This window comes from Pseudophryne corroboree, chromosome 1 (genome assembly GCF_028390025.1).
Source record: "Pseudophryne corroboree isolate aPseCor3 chromosome 1, aPseCor3.hap2, whole genome shotgun sequence".
Lineage (NCBI taxonomy): Eukaryota > Metazoa > Chordata > Amphibia > Anura > Myobatrachidae > Pseudophryne > Pseudophryne corroboree.
Genome location: NC_086444.1, coordinates 972,756,604 through 972,772,490, shown reverse-complemented (window position 1 = coordinate 972,772,490; position 15,887 = coordinate 972,756,604). Strand labels below are relative to the sequence as shown.

Below are 15,887 nucleotides of genomic sequence, written 5' to 3'. Positions count from 1 at the left end.
CTGTGTGTGTGCTGTGTGTCGGTACGTGTGTGTCGACATGTATGAGGACGATGTTGGTGAGGAGGCGGAGCAATTGCCTGTAATGGTGATGTCACTCTCTAGGGAGTCGACACCGGAATGGATGGCTTATTTAGGGAATTACGTGATAATGTCAACACGCGGCAAGGTCGGTTGACGACATGAGACGGCCGACAAACAATTAGTACCGGTCCAGACGTCTCAAAAACACCGTCAGGGGTTTTAAAACGCCCGTTTACTTTAGTCGGTCGACACAGACACAGACAGGGACACTGAATCCAGTGTCGACGGTGAATAAACAAACGTATTCCTTATTAGGGCCACACGTTAAGGGCAATGAAGGAGGTGTTACATATTTCTGATACTACAAGTACCACAAAGAGGGTATTATGTGGGATGTGAAAAAACTACCGTAGTTTTTCCTGAATCAGATAAATTAAATGAAGTGTGTGATGATGCGTGGGTTCCCCCCGATAGAAAATATGGGCGGTATACCCTTTCCCGCCAGAAGTTAGGGCGCGTTGGGAAACACCCCTTAGGGTGGATAAGGCGCTCACACGCTTATCAGAACAAGTGGCGGTACCGTCTATAGATAGGGCCGTCCTCAAGGAGCCAGCTGACAGGAGGATGGAAAATATCATAAAAAGTATATACACACATACTGGTGTTATACTGCGACCAGCGATCGCCTCAGCCTGGATGTGCAGAGCTGGGGTGGCTTGGTCGGATTCCCTGACTAAAAATATTGATACCCTTGACAGGGACAGTATTTTATTGACTATAGAGCATTTAAAGGATGCATTTCTATATATGCGAGATGCACAGAGGGATATTTGCACTCTGGCATCAAGAGTAAGTGCGATGTCCATATCTGCCAGAAGATGTTTATGGACACGACAGTGGTCAGGTGATGCAGATTCCAAACGGCACAAAGGTGTATTGCCGTATAAAGGAAGAGGAGTTATTTGGGGTCGGTCCATCGGACCTGGTGGCCACGGCAACTGCTGGAAAATCCACCGTTTTTACCCTAAGTCACATCTCTGCAGAAAAAGACACCGTCTTTTCAGCTTCAGTCCTTTCATCCCTATAAGAGTCATATCTGCCCAGGGATAGAGGAAAGGGAAGAAGACTGCAGCAGGCAGCCCATTCCCAGGAACAGAAGCGTTCCACCGCTTCTGACAAGCTCTCAGCATGACGCTGAGACCGTACAGGACCCCTGGATCCTACAAGTAGTATCCCAGGGGTACAGATTGGAATGTCGAGACGTTTCCCCTGCGCAGGCTCCTGAAGTCTGCTTTACCAAGGTCTCCCTCCGACAAGGAGGCAGTATGGGAAACAATTCACGAGCTGTATTCCCAGCAGGTGATAATTAAATTACCCCTCCTACAACAAGAAAAGGGGTATTATTCCACACTATATTGTGGTACTGAAGCCAGAAGGCTAGGTGAGACCTATTCTAAATCTAAAAAAAATTTTTTTTAACACTTACAAAGGTTCAAATCAAGATGGAGTCACTCAGAGCAGTGATAACGAACCGGGAAGAAGGGGACTATATGGTGTCCCGAGACATCAGGGATGCTTACCTCCATGTCCTAAATTTGCCCTTATCACTAAGGGTACCTCAGGTTCGTGGTACAGAACTGTCACTATCAGTTTCAGACGCTGCCGTTTGGATTGTCCACGGCACCCCGGGTCTTTACCAAGGTAATGGCCGAAATGATGGTTCTTCTTCAAAGAAAAGGCGTCTTAATTATCCCTTACTTGGACGATCTCCTGATAAGGGCAAAGTCCAGGGAACAGTTGGAGGTCGGAGTAGCACTATCTCGGATACTGTTACAACAGCAGGGGTGGATTCTAAATATTCCAAAATCGCAGCTGATCCCGACAACAAGTCTCCTGTGCTTAGGGATGATTCTGGACACAGTCCAGAAAAAGGTGTTTCTCCCGGAAGAGAAAGCCAGGGAGTTATCCGAGCTAGTCAGGAACCTCCTAAAATCAGTGCATCATTGCACAAGGGCCATGGTAAAAACATGGTGACTTCCTTCGAAGCAATTCCAGTCGGCAGATTTCATGCAAGAACTTTTCAGTGGGATCTGCTGGACAAATGGTCCGGATCGCATCTTCAGATGCATCAGCGGATAACCCTATATCCAAGGACAAGGGTGTCTCTCCTGTGGTGGTTACAGAGTGCTCATCTTCTAGAGGGCCGCAGATTCGGCATTCAGTTTTGGATATTGGTGACCACGGAGGCCAGCCCGAGAGGCTGGGGAGCAGTCACACAAGGAAAACATTTCCAGGGAGTGTGATCAAGTCTGGAGACTTTTCTCCACATAAATATAGCTAAGGGTAAATTTATAATGCTCTAAGCTTAGCAAGACCTCTGCTTCAAGGTCAGCCGGTATTGATCCAGTGGGATAAAACATCACGGCAGTCGCCCACGTAAATAGACAGGGCGGCACAAGAAGCAGGAGGGCAGTGGCAAAAACTGCAAGGACTTTTCGCTGGGCGGAAAATCATGTGATAGCACTGTCAGCAGTGTTTCATTCCGGGAATGGAAACTGGGAAGCAGACTTCCTCAGTAGGCACGACCTCCACCCGGCAGAGTGGGAACTTCATGGGGAAGTTTTCCACATGATTGTAAACCGTTGGGAATTACCAAAGGTGGACATGATGGCGTCCCGTCTGAACAAAAAACGGGACAGGTATTGCGCCAGGTTAAGAGACCCTCAGGCAATAGCTGTGGACGTTCTGGTAACACCGTGGGTGTACCAGTCGGTGTATGTGTTCCATCCTCTGCTTTTCATACCTAAGGTACTGAGAATTATAAGACGTAGAGGAGTAAGAACTATACTCATGGCTCCGGATTGGCCAAGAAGGACTTGGTACCCGGAACTTCAAGAGATGCTCACAGAGGACTTATGGCCTCTGCCGCTAAGAAGGGACTTGTTTCAGCAAGTACCATGTCTGTTCCAAGACTTACCGCAGCTGCGTTTGACGGCATGGCGGTGGAACGCCGGATCCTAAGGGAAAAGGCATTCAGGAAGAGGTCATTCCTACCCTGGTCAAAGCCAGAAAGGAGGTGACCGCACAACATTATCACCACATGTGGCGAAAATATGTTGCGTGGTGTGAGGCCAGGAAGGCCCCACGAAGAAATTTCAACTCGGTCGATTCCTGCATTTCCTGCAAACAGGAGTGTCTATGGGCCTCAAATTGGGGTCCATTAAGGTTCAAATTTCGGCCCTGTCGATTTTTCTTCCAGAAAGAATTGGCTTCAGTTCCTGAAGTCCAGAAGTTTGTCAAGGGAGTATTGCATATACAACCCCCTTTTGTGCCTCCAGTGGCACTGTGGGATCTCAACGTAGTTCTGGGATTCCTCAAAACACATTGGTTTAAAACCAGTCAAATCTGTGGATTTGAAGCATCTCACATGAAAAGTGAACATGCTCTTGGACCTGGCCTGGACCAGGCGAGTGTCAAATTGGTGGTTTTTTTCTCAAAAAAGCCCATATCTGTTTGTCCATTCGGACAGGGCAGAGCTGCGGACTCGTCCCCAGTTCTCTCCCTAAGGTGGTGTCAGTGTTTCACCTGAACCAGCTTATTGTGGTGTCTTGCGCCTACTAGGGACTTGGAGGACTCCAAGTTGCTAGATGTGGTCAGGGCCCTGAAAATATAGGTTCCAGGACGGCTGGAGTCAGGAAAACTGACTTGCTGTTATCCTGTATGCACCCAACAAACTGGGTGCTCTTGCTTCTAAGCAGACTTTTGCTAGTTGGATGTGTAATACAATTCAGCTTGCACATTCTGTGGCAGGCCTGCCACAGCCAAAATATGTAAATGCCCATTCCACAAGGAAGGTTGGCTCATCTTGGGCGGCTGCCCGAGGGGTCTCGGCTTTACAACTTTGCCGAGCGGCTATTTAGTCAGGGGCAAACACGTTTGTAAAATCCTACAAATTTGATAACCTGGCTAAGGAGGACCTGGAGTTCTCTCATTCGGTGCTGCAGAGTCATCCGCACTCTCCCGCCCGTTTGGGAGCTTTGGTATAATCCCCATGGTCCTTTCAGGAACCCCAGCATCCACTAGGACGATAGAGAAAATAAGAATTTACTTACCGATAATTCTATTTCTCGGAGTCCGTAGTGGATGCTGGGCGCCCATCCCAAGTGCGGATTATCTGCAATACTTGTACATAGTTACAAAAATCGGGTTATTATTGTTGTGAGCCATCTTTCAGAGGCTCCGCTGTTATCATACTGTTAACTGGGTTCAGATCACAGGTTGTACAGTGTGATTGGTGTGGCTGGTATGAGTCTTACCCGGGATTCATAAATCCTTCCTTATTGTGTACGCTCGTCCGGGCACAGTATCCTAACTGAGGCTTGGAGGAGGGTCATAGGGGGAGGAGCCAGTGCACACCACCTGATCCTAAAGCTTTACTTTTTGTGCCCTGTCTCCTGCGGAGCCGCTATTCCCCATGGTCCTTTCAGGAACCCCAGCATCCACTACGGACTCCGAGAAATAGAATTATCGGTAAGTAAATTCTTATTTTTTCGGTTGCCTGTGAGTATATTTATAACATTTGTATTATCGTGTAAACTGAGATTGTAATATTCTAATAAAAAACATCTTTATTTATGTATTTCAGAGTTTGACGTCCTGTTGTTGTGCATTCCCAGGCCTGTTTTGTCCTGTTGACAAATCGTTACCCCCTGTTTTATCCTGTTGTTGGGTTGCTGCAAATATTGGACCATTTTATCCAACTCTACCATGGGCGACCTACTTGTGATGTGGACAAGACCCTCCGCCATGTAGCAGACAACCCCGCTCAGGTGAGATGAATTGCCCAAAACTCCCTCTTGTAAAAAGTCACCCCGGCATGTCCAAAGTGCAGGCCTCCGGCATTTGCCAAACTGCACATCCAATCATGCCCTGACAGGAATGCTTACGCTGTGTCAGGGCATGCTTGGATGTGTAGTTTCTCAAGTGCCGGAGGGTTGCATTTGGGACAAAGGCCACTGTTACCTGCTTGTGTCAAAAAGTGTTGATTGTACCTTGTTTTTTCCATACCTGGGGGACACTATTACCAATAGCTGGAACCTCCTACTATTCTCTTCCACAGGTCTTGCGGAGTATCCTTTCCAAGTGGCGTGGATGTGAAGAGACACGACATTTCCCCTGATGTTCCATGTGTGACCTACTTGTGATGTGGACCTGAACCTCCGCCATGTAGCAGACAACCCCGCTCAGGTGAGATGTATTGCCCAAAAATCCCTCTTGTCCAAAGTCATCCTGGCGTGACCCAATTGCAGCCCCCCAGCATTTGCCAAACTGCACATCCAATCATGCCCTGACAGGAATGCTTACGCTGTGTCAGGGCATGCTTGGATGTGTAGTTTCTCAAGTGCCGGAGGGTTGCATTTGGGACAAAGGCCACTGTTACCTGCTTGTGTTAAAAAGTGTTGATTGTACCTTGTCTTTTCCATACCTGGGGGACACTATTACCAATAGCTGGAACCTCATACTCTTCTCTTCCACAGGTCTTGCGGAGTATCCTTTCCAAGTGGCGTGGATGTGAAGAGACACGACATTTCTCCTGATGTTCCATGTGTGACCTACTTGTGATGTGGACCTGAACCTCCGCCATGTAGCAGACAACCCCGCTCAGGTGAGATGTATTGCCCAAAAATCCCTCTTGTCCAAAGTCATCCTGGCGTGACCCAATTGCAGCCCCCCAGCATTTGCCAAACTGCACATCCAATCATGCCCTGACAGGAATGCTTACGCTGTGTCAGGGCATGCTGGGATGTGTAGTTTCTCAAGTGCCGGAGGGTTGCATTTGGGACAAAGGCCACTGTTACCTGCTTGTGTCAAAAAGTGTTGATTGTACCTTGTCTTTTCCATACCTGGGGGACACTATTACCAATAGCTGGAACCTCATACTATTCTCTTCCACAGGTCTTGCGGAGTATCCTTTCCAAGTGGCGTGGATGTGAAGAGACACGACATTTCCCCTGATGTTCCATGTGTGACCTACTTGTGATGTGGACCTGAACCTCCGCCATGTAGCAGACAACCCCGCTCAGGTGAGATGTATTGCCTAAAAATCCCTCTTGTCCAAAGTCACCCCAGCATGTCCAAAGTGCAGCCCTCCGGCATTTGCCAAACTGCACATCCAATCATGCCCTGATGCTTACACGTGTGTCAGGGAATGTTTGGATGTGTAGTTACGCAAGTGCTGGAGGGTTGCATTTGGGGCCGCTGTAACCTGCTTGTGTCGTGTTGCTTGTACCTCTTCTTTTCCGTACCAGGGTGACACTATTTCCAATACCTGGAACCTCATATTATTTTCTTCCACAGGTCTTGCGGAGTATCCTTCCCAAGTGGCGTGGATGTGAAGAGACAAGACATTTCCCCTGATGTTCCATGGGTGACCTACTTGTGATGTGGACCTGAACCTCCGCCATGTAGCAGACAACCCCGCTCAGGTGAGATGTACTGCCCAAAACTCCCTCTTGTCCAAAGTCACCCCAGCATGTCCAAAGTGCAGCCCTCCGGCATTTGCCAAACTGCACATCCAATCATGCCCTGATGCTTACACATGTGTGTCAGGGAATGTTTGGATGTGTAGTTACGCAAGTGCCAGAGGGTTGCATTTGGGGCCGCTGTAACCTGCTTGTGTCGTGTTGCTTGTACCTTTTCCTTTTCCGTACCAGGGTGAAACTACCAATACCTGGAATCTCATACCACAGGTCTCTTCCACAGGTCTTGCGGAGTATCCTTCCCAAGTGGCTTGAATCCTCATGGATGAAGAGGGACACAACTGTTCCCCTGCTGTACCATGGGCGACCTAACACAATTCCACTGCATGTCATATTTAATATTTCTCTGACGTCCTAGTGGATGCTGGGAACTCCGTAAGGACCATGGGGAATAGATGGGCTCCGCAGGAGACTGGGCACTCTAAAAGAAAGATTAGGTACTATCTGGCGTACACTGGCTCCTCCCTCTATGCCCCTCCTCCAGACCTCAGTTAGATTTCTATGCCCGGCCGAGCTGGATGCACACTAGGGGCTCTCCTGAGCTCCTAGAAAGAAAGTATATTTTAGGTTTTTTATTTTACAGTGAGATCTGCTGGCAACAGGCTCACTGCATCGAGGGACTAAGGGGAGAAGAAGCGAACCTACCTGCTTGCAGCTAGCTTGGGCTTCTTAGGCTACTGGACACCATTCGCTCCAGAGGGATCGACCGCAGGACCCGTCCTTGGTGTTCGTTCCCGGAGCCGCGCCGCCGTCCCCCTTACAGAGCCAGAAGCATGAAGATGGTCCGGAAAATCGGCGGCAGAAGACTTCAGTCTTCACCAAGGTAGCGCACAGCACTGCAGCTGTGCGCCATTGCTCCTCATGTACAACTCACACTCCGGTCACTGATGGGTGCAGGGCGCTGGGGGGGGGCGCCCTGAGGGCAATATAAACACCTTGGCTGGCAAAATAATTACAATATATAGCCCCAGAGGCTATATATGTGATAAATACCCCTGCCAGAATCCATAAAAATGCGGGAGAAAAGTCCGCGAAAAAGGGGCGGAGCTATCTCCCTCAGCACACTGGCGCCATTTTCTCTTCACAGTGCAGCTGGAAGACAGCTCCCCAGGCTCTCCCCTGTAGTTTTCAGGCTCAAAGGGTTAAAAAGAGAGGGGGGGGCACTAAATTTAGGCGCAATATTGTATATACAAGCAGCTATTGGGGAAAATTCACTCAGTTATAGTGTTAATCCCCACATTATATAGCGCTCTGGTGTGTGCTGGCATACTCTGTGGGGCCGACACCAGAGTGGATGGATAGGTGGAAGGTATTAACCGACAGTGTCAACTCCTTACATAAAAGGCTGGATGACGTAACAGCTATGGGACAGCCGGCTTTTCAGCCCGCGCCTGCCCAGGCGTCTCAAAGGCCATCAGGGGCTCAAAAACGCCCGCTCCCTCAGATGGCAGACACAGATGTCGACACGGAGTCTGACTCCAGTGTCGACGAGGTTGAGACATATACACAATCCACTAGGAACATCCGTTGCATGATCCCGGCAATATAAAAATGTGTTACACATTTCTGACATTTACCCAAGTACCACTATAAGAGGGTTTTATGTTTGGGGAGGAAAAGCAGCCAGTGTTTTGTTCCCCCATCAGATGAGTGAATGAAGTGTGTGAAAAAGCGTGGGTTCCCCCGATAAGAAACTGGTAATTTCTAAAAAGTTACTGTTGGCGTACCCTTTCCCGCCAGAGGATAAGTTACGCTGGGAGATATCCCCTAGGGTGGATAAGGCGCTCACACGTTTGTCAAAAAAGGTGGCACTGCCGTCTTAGGATACGGCCACTTTGAAGGTACCTGTTGATAAAAAGCAGGAGGCTATCCTGAAGTCTGTATTTACACACTCGGGTACTAGACTGAGACCTGCAGATATTGCTGCTGCAGTGTGGTCTGTGACCCTGTCAAACAGGGATACTAGTTTGCTAACATAAGAGCATATTAAAGACGTCGTCTTATATATGAAGGATGCACAGAGGGATATTTTACCGGCTGGCATCCAGAATTAATGTAATGTCCATTCTGTCAGGAGGGTATTAGAGACCCGACACTGGACAGGTGATGCTGACTTTAAAAGGCACATAGATCTGCCTTATAAGGGTGAGGAATTGTTTGGGGATGGTCTCTGGGACCTCGTATCCACAGCAACAGCTGGGAAGAAATTTTTTTACCTCAGGTTTCCTCACAGCCTAAGAAAGCACTGTATTATCAGGTACAGTCCTTTCGGCTTCAGAAAAGCAAGCGGGTCAAAGGCGCTTCCTTTCTGCACAGAGACAAGGGAAGAGGGAAAAAGTTGCTCCAGTCAGCCAGTTCCCAGAATCAAAATTCTTCCCCCGCTTCCTCTGAGCCCACCGCATGACGTGGGGGCTCCACAGGCGTAGCCAAGTACGGTGGAGGGCCGCCTCAAAAATTTCAGCGATCAGTGGGCTCGCTCACAGGATCCCTGGATCCTTCAAGTAGTATCTCAGGGGTACAAGCTGGAATTCGAGATGTCTCCCCCCCGCCGTTTTCCTCAAATCTGCCTTGCCGACAACTCCCTCGGGCAGGGAGGCTGTGCTAGAGGCAATTCACAAGCTGTATTCCCAGCAGGTGATAGTCAAGGTGCCCCTACTTCAACAAGGAGGGGGTTACTATTCCACACTGTTTGTGGTACCGAAACCGGACGGTTCGGTGAGACCCATTTTAAATTTGAAATCCTTGAACACATATATAAAAAAATTCAAGTTCAAGATGGAATCGCTCAGGGCGGTTATTGCAAGCCTGGACGAGGGGGTTTACATGGTATCCCTGGACATCAAGGATGCTTACCTGCATGTCCCCATTTACCATCCTCACCAGGAGTACCTCAGATTTGTGGTACAGGATTGCCATTACCAATTCCAGACACTGCCGTTTGGACTGTCCACGGCACCGAGGGTGTTTACCAGGGTAATGGCAGAAATGATGATACTCCTTCGAAAAAAGGGAGTTTTAATTATCCCGTACTTGGACGTTCTCCTTATAAGGGCGAGGTCCAAGGAGCAGTTGTTGGTCGGAGTAGCACTATCTCGGGAAGTGCTACAACAGCACGGATGGATTCTAAGCATTCCACAGCTGGTTCCTTCCACACGCCTACTGTTCCTGGGGATGGTTCTGGACACAGAACAGAAAAAAGTGTTTCTACCGCAGGAGAAAGCCAAGGAGCTGTCATCTCTAGTCAGAGACCTCCTGAAACCAAAACAGATATCGGTGCATCACTGCACACGAATCCTCGGAAAAATGGTAGCTTCATACGAAGCAATTCCATTCGGCAGGTTCCATGCAAGAACCTTTCAGTGGGACCTCTTGGACAAGTGGTCGGGATCGCATCTTCAGATGCATCGGCTGATAACCCTGTCTCCAAGGACCAGGGTGTCTCTGCTGTGGTGGCTGCAGAGTGCTCTTCTTCTAGAGGGCCGCAGATTCGGCATACAGGACTGGGTCCTGGTGACCACGGATGCCAGCCTTCGAGGCTGGGGGGCAGTCACACAGGGAAGAAATTTCCAAGGACTTTGGTCGAGTCAGGAGTCGTCCCTACACATAAATATTCTGGAACTGAGGGCCATTTACAATGCCCTAAGTCAGGCAAGGCCCCTGCTTCAAAACCAGCCGGTACTGATCCAATCAGACAACATCACGGCAGTCGCCCATGTAAACCGACAGGGCGGCACAAGAAGCAGGATGGCGATGGCAGAAGCCACAAGGATTCTCCGATGGGCGGAAAATCACGTCTTAGCACTGTCAGCAGTGTTCATTCCGGGAGTGGTCAACTGGGAAGCAGACTTCCTCAGCAGACGCGACCTACACCCGGGAGAGTGGGGACTTCATCCAGAAGTCTTCCAACTGTTGGTAAACCGTTGGGAAAGGCCACAGGTGGACATGATGGCGTCCCGCCTCAACAAAAAGCTAAAGAGATATTGCGCCAGGTCAAGGGACCCTCAGGCGATAGCTGTGGACGCTCTAGTGACACCGTGGGTGTACCAGTCGGTGTATGTGTTCCCTCCTCTGCCTCTCATACCAAAGGTACTGAGAATAATAAGAAGGCGAGGAGTAAGAACGATACTCGTGGTTCCGGATTGGCCAAGAAGAGCTTGGTACCCAGAACTTCAAGAAATGATATCAGAGGACCCATGGCCTCTACCGCTCAGACAGGATCTGCTACAGCAGGGGCCCTGTCTGTTCCAAGACTTACCGCGGCTGCATTTGACGGCATGGCGGTTGAATTCCGGATCCTGAAGGAAAAGGGCATTCCGGAGGAAGTCATTCCTACGCTGATAAAAGCTAGGAAAGAAGTAACCGCAAACCATTATCACCGTATTTGGCAAAAATATGTTGCGTGGTGTGAGGCCAGGAAGGCCCCTACTGAGGAATTTCAGCTGGGTCGTTTTCTGCACTTCCTACAGTCGGGAGTGACTATGGGCCTAAAATTGGGTTCCATTAAGGTCCAGATTTCGGCTCTGTCGATTTTCTTCCAGAAAGAACTGGCTTCACTGCCTGAAATTCAGACATTTGTAAAGGGAGTGCTACATATTCAGCCCCCTTTTGTGCCTCCTGTGGCACCTTATGATCTCAACGTGGTGTTGAGTTTCCTGAAATCACATTGGTTTGAGCCACTTAAAACTGTGGATCTGAAATATCTCACGTGGAAAGTGGTCATGTTATTGGCCTTGGCTTCGGTCAGGCGTGTGTCAGAATTGGCGGCTTTGTCATGTAAAAGCCCTTATCTGATTTTCCATATGGATAGGGCAGAATTGAGGACTCGTCCCCAGTTTCTCCCTAAGGTGGTATCAGCTTTTCACTTGAACCAACCTATTGTAGTGCCTGCGGCTACTAGGGACTTGGAAGATTCCAAGTTACTGGACGTAGTCAGGGCCTTGAAAATTTATGTTTCCAGGACGGCTGGAGTCAGGAAAACTGACTCTCTTTTTATCCTGTATGCACCCAACAATCTAGGTGCTCCTGCTTCTAAGCAGACTATTGCTCGCTGGATTTGTAGCACAATTCAGCTGGCGCATTCTGCGGCCGGATTGCCGCACCCTAAATCAGTAAAAGCCCATTCCACAAGGAAAGTGGGCTCATCTTGGGCGGCTGCCCGAGGGGTCTCGGCTTTACAACTTTGCCGAGCTGCAACTTGGTCAGGGGCAAACACGTTTGCTAAATTTTACAAATTTGATACCCTGGCTGAGGAGGACCTTGAGTTCTCTCATTCGGTGCTGCAGAGTCATCCGCACTCTCCCGCCCGTTTGGGAGCTTTGGTATAATCCCCATGGTCCTTACGGAGTTCCCAGCATCCACTAGGACGTCAGAGAAAATAAGATTTTACTCACCGGTAAATCTATTTCTCGTAGTCCGTAGTGGATGCTGGGCGCTCATCCCAAGTGCGGATTGTCTGCAATACTTGTATATAGTTATTGCCTAACTAAAGGGTTATTGTTGAGCCATCTGTTGAGAGGCTCAGTTATATTTCATACTGTTAACTGGGTATAGTATCACGAGTTATACGGTGTGATTGGTGTGGCTAGTATGAGTCTTACCCGGGATTCAAAATCCTTCCTTATTGTGTCAGCTCTTCCGGGCACAGTGTCCTAACTGAGGTCTGGAGGAGGGGCATAGAGGGAGGAGCCAGTGCACACCAGATAGTACCTAATCTTTCTTTTAGAGTGCCCAGTCTCCTGCGGAGCCCGTCTATTCCCCATGGTCCTTACGGAGTTCCCAGCATCCACTACGGACTACGAGAAATAGATTTACCGGTGAGTAAAATCTTATTTGTATTTATTATTAATTGAAATAAAAACCACAGAAAACTTCTCATTTTAAAATTTTATTGAAGAAAAATTGTATTTGATTTTTGAAATAAAAATTTGAAAGGTAATTAAACAAAAAAAGTAGTTTGTTCTTCTTTACATTCTTTTCTTGTGTAGAAAGATATCTGTGGGGAAAAAAAAATATTAAGTAAAGACACTAATGTCATGTTCGTTCCTTTCTCCAAGAACATTTGTGGAACCACACAGCCCAGCATGACCCATTGCTGGGTTGTGTGGTTCCACAAAGGCAGCCGTGGCAGAGTGGTGTCAGTGGTCATCACTTTGACACGCTTGCATTTGTGGAACCACACAGCCCAGCATGACCCATTGCTGGGTTGTGTGGTTCCACAAAGGCAGGCGTGGCAGAGTGGTGTCAGTGGTCATCACTTTGACACGCTTGCATTTGTGGAACCACACAGCCCAGCATGACCCATTGCTGGGTTGTGTGGTTCCACAAAGGCAGGCGTGGCAGAGTGGTGTCAGTGATCATCACTTTGACACGCTTGCATTTGTGGAACCACACAGCCCAGCATGACCCATTGCTGGGTTGTGTGGTTCCACAAAGGCAGGCGTGGCAGAGTGGTGTCAGTGGTCATCACTTTGACACGCTTGCATTTGTGGAACCACACAGCCCAGCATGACCCATTGCTGGGTTGTGTGGTTCCACAAAGGCAGGCGTGGCAGAGTGGTGTCAGTGGTCATCACTTTGACACGCTTGCATTTGTGGAACCACACAGCCCAGCATGACCCATTGCTGGGTTGTGTGGTTCCACAAAGGCAGGCGGTCAACAGTTTCTTGAATATATACATTGAAACATGGCTCTACTCACCTTGGTACGCACAACACGAACTATGCCGTCCACTTAAATTTTCCACCCAATCCTATGAATAAGCCAAAAACAAACACTAGTGAATAGTAAATTCACACAACAGTGAAAGAATATTGTACACCATTACAAAAAGTATTTTTTGGGTAAAAGAGTGGTATCAGAATAGCTCTTTGGCCCATCATACATTTAGCCACAAGGAGCTTTCATCCGTTACCACACGCGCCCGCATACATGCCCGCGCATGTATGCCTACACATAAAGCTCCTTGGTAGTACCCGGTCACGGGTGGGGGAGCCCAACACATATAAAACAATAGTAAGAAGAAAAAAAAACTAATGGGAGGGGGAAGAAAGGGATACATGAAAAACATAACAGTAAATAAAACAATACGACCGTGCTCATGGTGGAAGTCTGTCCGGATCCTGGTCTTCCTCCTGATAGGGCGTTGATGTCCTGGGAGGCTGGATAGTGGGTTGACTAGGCCTCGGGGCCCCTGCGGCTGTAGATGTTGCGGCCGGTGGTGGAGGCATCTGGTGGGTGGGGTACATCCCTGTATGTCCTTGGTACATCTGTGACCGTCTATACCAGGATGGTAGTGTAGGAAGGGAAGGAAGCGTCCTTGTGGCTCTTGATGGCGGAATTGGTGGATCACCAGCGTGTTGATGAGCTGGTTCTGGGAGTTTATCATAGATCATCTGCAGTGTGGTTGCTATCATCTGTTGGCTGGATGAGGATTGTCGATGGCTCTCCGACATGTTGTCATTGCTGTATGCCAGGCATGATGTGTTATCCACCAGCCGGTTGATGGATTTGGCCAGAATGTGAAGGATGTCCATAGTCTCCCTATGATCTTCTCTTCTGGTCTTTAGTATTTCGGCCGCGCTGTCGGCATGAGTCTTCTGCATTTCAAGCAGACCGTTTGCCATCTTATCCATTGTCTTCTCAATGGCGTCCAGTCTGCTTCCTACGACAACCCGAAAACTATCCTGGCTGACATTCATCTCTGCTGCCAGGTTGTTTACCCTCCGAACATTTGAGGGATCCTGCCCTTCCTGGACGTCTGCCACCAATTGCATTTGTGCAGCTGTAAAGAAAATTAGAAATTATTATACATATTCAACATACATTTGTTTGAAGGCTCACAATTCGATATTTACTCACACAGGGATGTAGAAACTGCAGGCTGCTGCACTTCCACCTCGTCATCCTCTGACGAATCCTGTATGAGATCCGGCCTGTAGTAGGAACCAATCCCCGAAGCAAATCCGCTGCTGGTCCGTGGCATCACTGTTTGCAAAAGAAAAAAAATTAAAGTTAATAAACTATACAAAACTGGTGCACCCCCCACACCACACCCCCAAAAATTAAATACAAACCTTCTCCATCCTGTGATGCCGCTGCTCCCGGAGCTTCACTTGTCCTCATTTCTGGAGACTTTTCATGGGTCTGGCTGGATACTTCTGCATGGCTGTCTTCAAACCCAATAAAAGTCTCGTCCGTTAACCCTGTAGACTCAAACAGTTCGGGTGATGGGTCCACAAGGGTAATGTCTTGTTGAGGCTCTTCGGTCACAGTCCCAGAGCTCCAGGAGATATGACGATCTGGTGATGAACTGCGCGCAGGAGCTGTAGTTTGGCGCCCATCTTGTGGTATGGTCGCCGACGGTGTCTGGCGCACAGGTGACGTTCTGTGCGCTGATGTCTGGCGCGCAGGTGATGGTCTGCGAGCTGACTTCGTCTGGCGCACAGGTGACTTACTGCGCGATGACGATGTGTGGCGCACAGGTGATGATCTGTGAGCTCCTGATGCTTGCTGCGCAGGTGGTGGTCCGCACGCTGCTGTCGATGCCTGCTGCACAGGTATTGGTCCGCGCGCTGGCGATGTCCTCTGGGCAGGCGTGTCTGAAAAAAATAAAAAAACATTAGCAAATAAAAAAATACATTATTTTCATACAGCTCATCTGAATGTATTCTTACCATCAGGCCTCCTTTTGGACTGCTTGTCTCCCGCCTTCTTCCGTCTTCTGGGCGGTTCTTCCTCCTCGGGAAAGCCAGCAGGACGGCTGGAGTCCACACCTCCGTGAACTCCTTGGACCATGGCAGGGTTCATGCGCCTTTTAATAACTTCCTCCCAGGGTAGCCACTTCAGATTGGGAGCCGGGCCACCTCCCGTAGCGTTCTCATGTCGGCGCTGAATCCCCATCTTCTTTTTGGTCTGTCTGCGGCAATCACTGTACCGCTTCAAGCAGTTTCTGGTGCTCCGGCGGTTTCCAGATACTGCAGTGACTTGGTTCGCGATGGCTTCCCAGATGTTTCGTTTAGTCTTTGCTGCTGTGGTCTGTGCCCTTTGTCCATACAGAACTTCGTAGGACCTGTCGACGCCATCCACTAGGGCACAGTTTTCCGCCTCCGTATATCTGGGTCCACGTGGCTTCTTCTGTCCTGCGTCTTCACCAGAGGCTTCCTCCTCCGACTGCTCCTCTGGCTGGCTTCTTGCCTTTAGGGATTAAAAAAAAAACATGCATTTAATAAGATCGGTATGTACCTGTGAGTGTCAGTATCCCTGGCATTGCGCAAATATACCTGTAGGTGTGCATGGCAGTACGCAAACTAGGGTGTGTCGAGTTGGAT

General features: G+C 48.9%; 2 protein-coding genes across 5 annotated transcripts in view; one reads left to right on the top strand and one right to left on the bottom strand.

Moving 5' to 3' along the window:
* The window catches only part of RBM46 (RNA binding motif protein 46), a 329,232-nt gene that overhangs the window by 272,683 nt on the left and 40,662 nt on the right, over positions 1-15,887 (top strand). The gene's annotated exons all lie outside the window — the stretch shown is intronic.
* LOC134980047 (uncharacterized) lies at positions 13,293-14,625 on the bottom strand. Its single transcript, XM_063946702.1, has 2 exons — positions 14,419-14,625; positions 13,293-14,341 (listed from the first exon to the last, which is right to left on the bottom strand). The coding sequence occupies exons 1-2, from the start codon at positions 14,540-14,542 to the stop codon at positions 13,656-13,658; spliced, it is 810 nt and encodes a 269-aa protein (XP_063802772.1). The 5' UTR covers positions 14,543-14,625; the 3' UTR covers positions 13,293-13,655.

Bases quoted from the DNA above. Each gene is read 5' to 3' on its own strand.
- LOC134980047 (XM_063946702.1), bottom strand. From the start codon at position 14,542: ATGCCACGGACCAGCAGCGGATTTGCTTCGGGGATTGGTTCCTACTAC. The intron at 14,342-14,418 runs GTGAGTAAATAT...TTTTCTTTACAG, and splicing joins TGCAGTTTCTACATCCCTGT to CTGCACAAATGCAATTGGTG.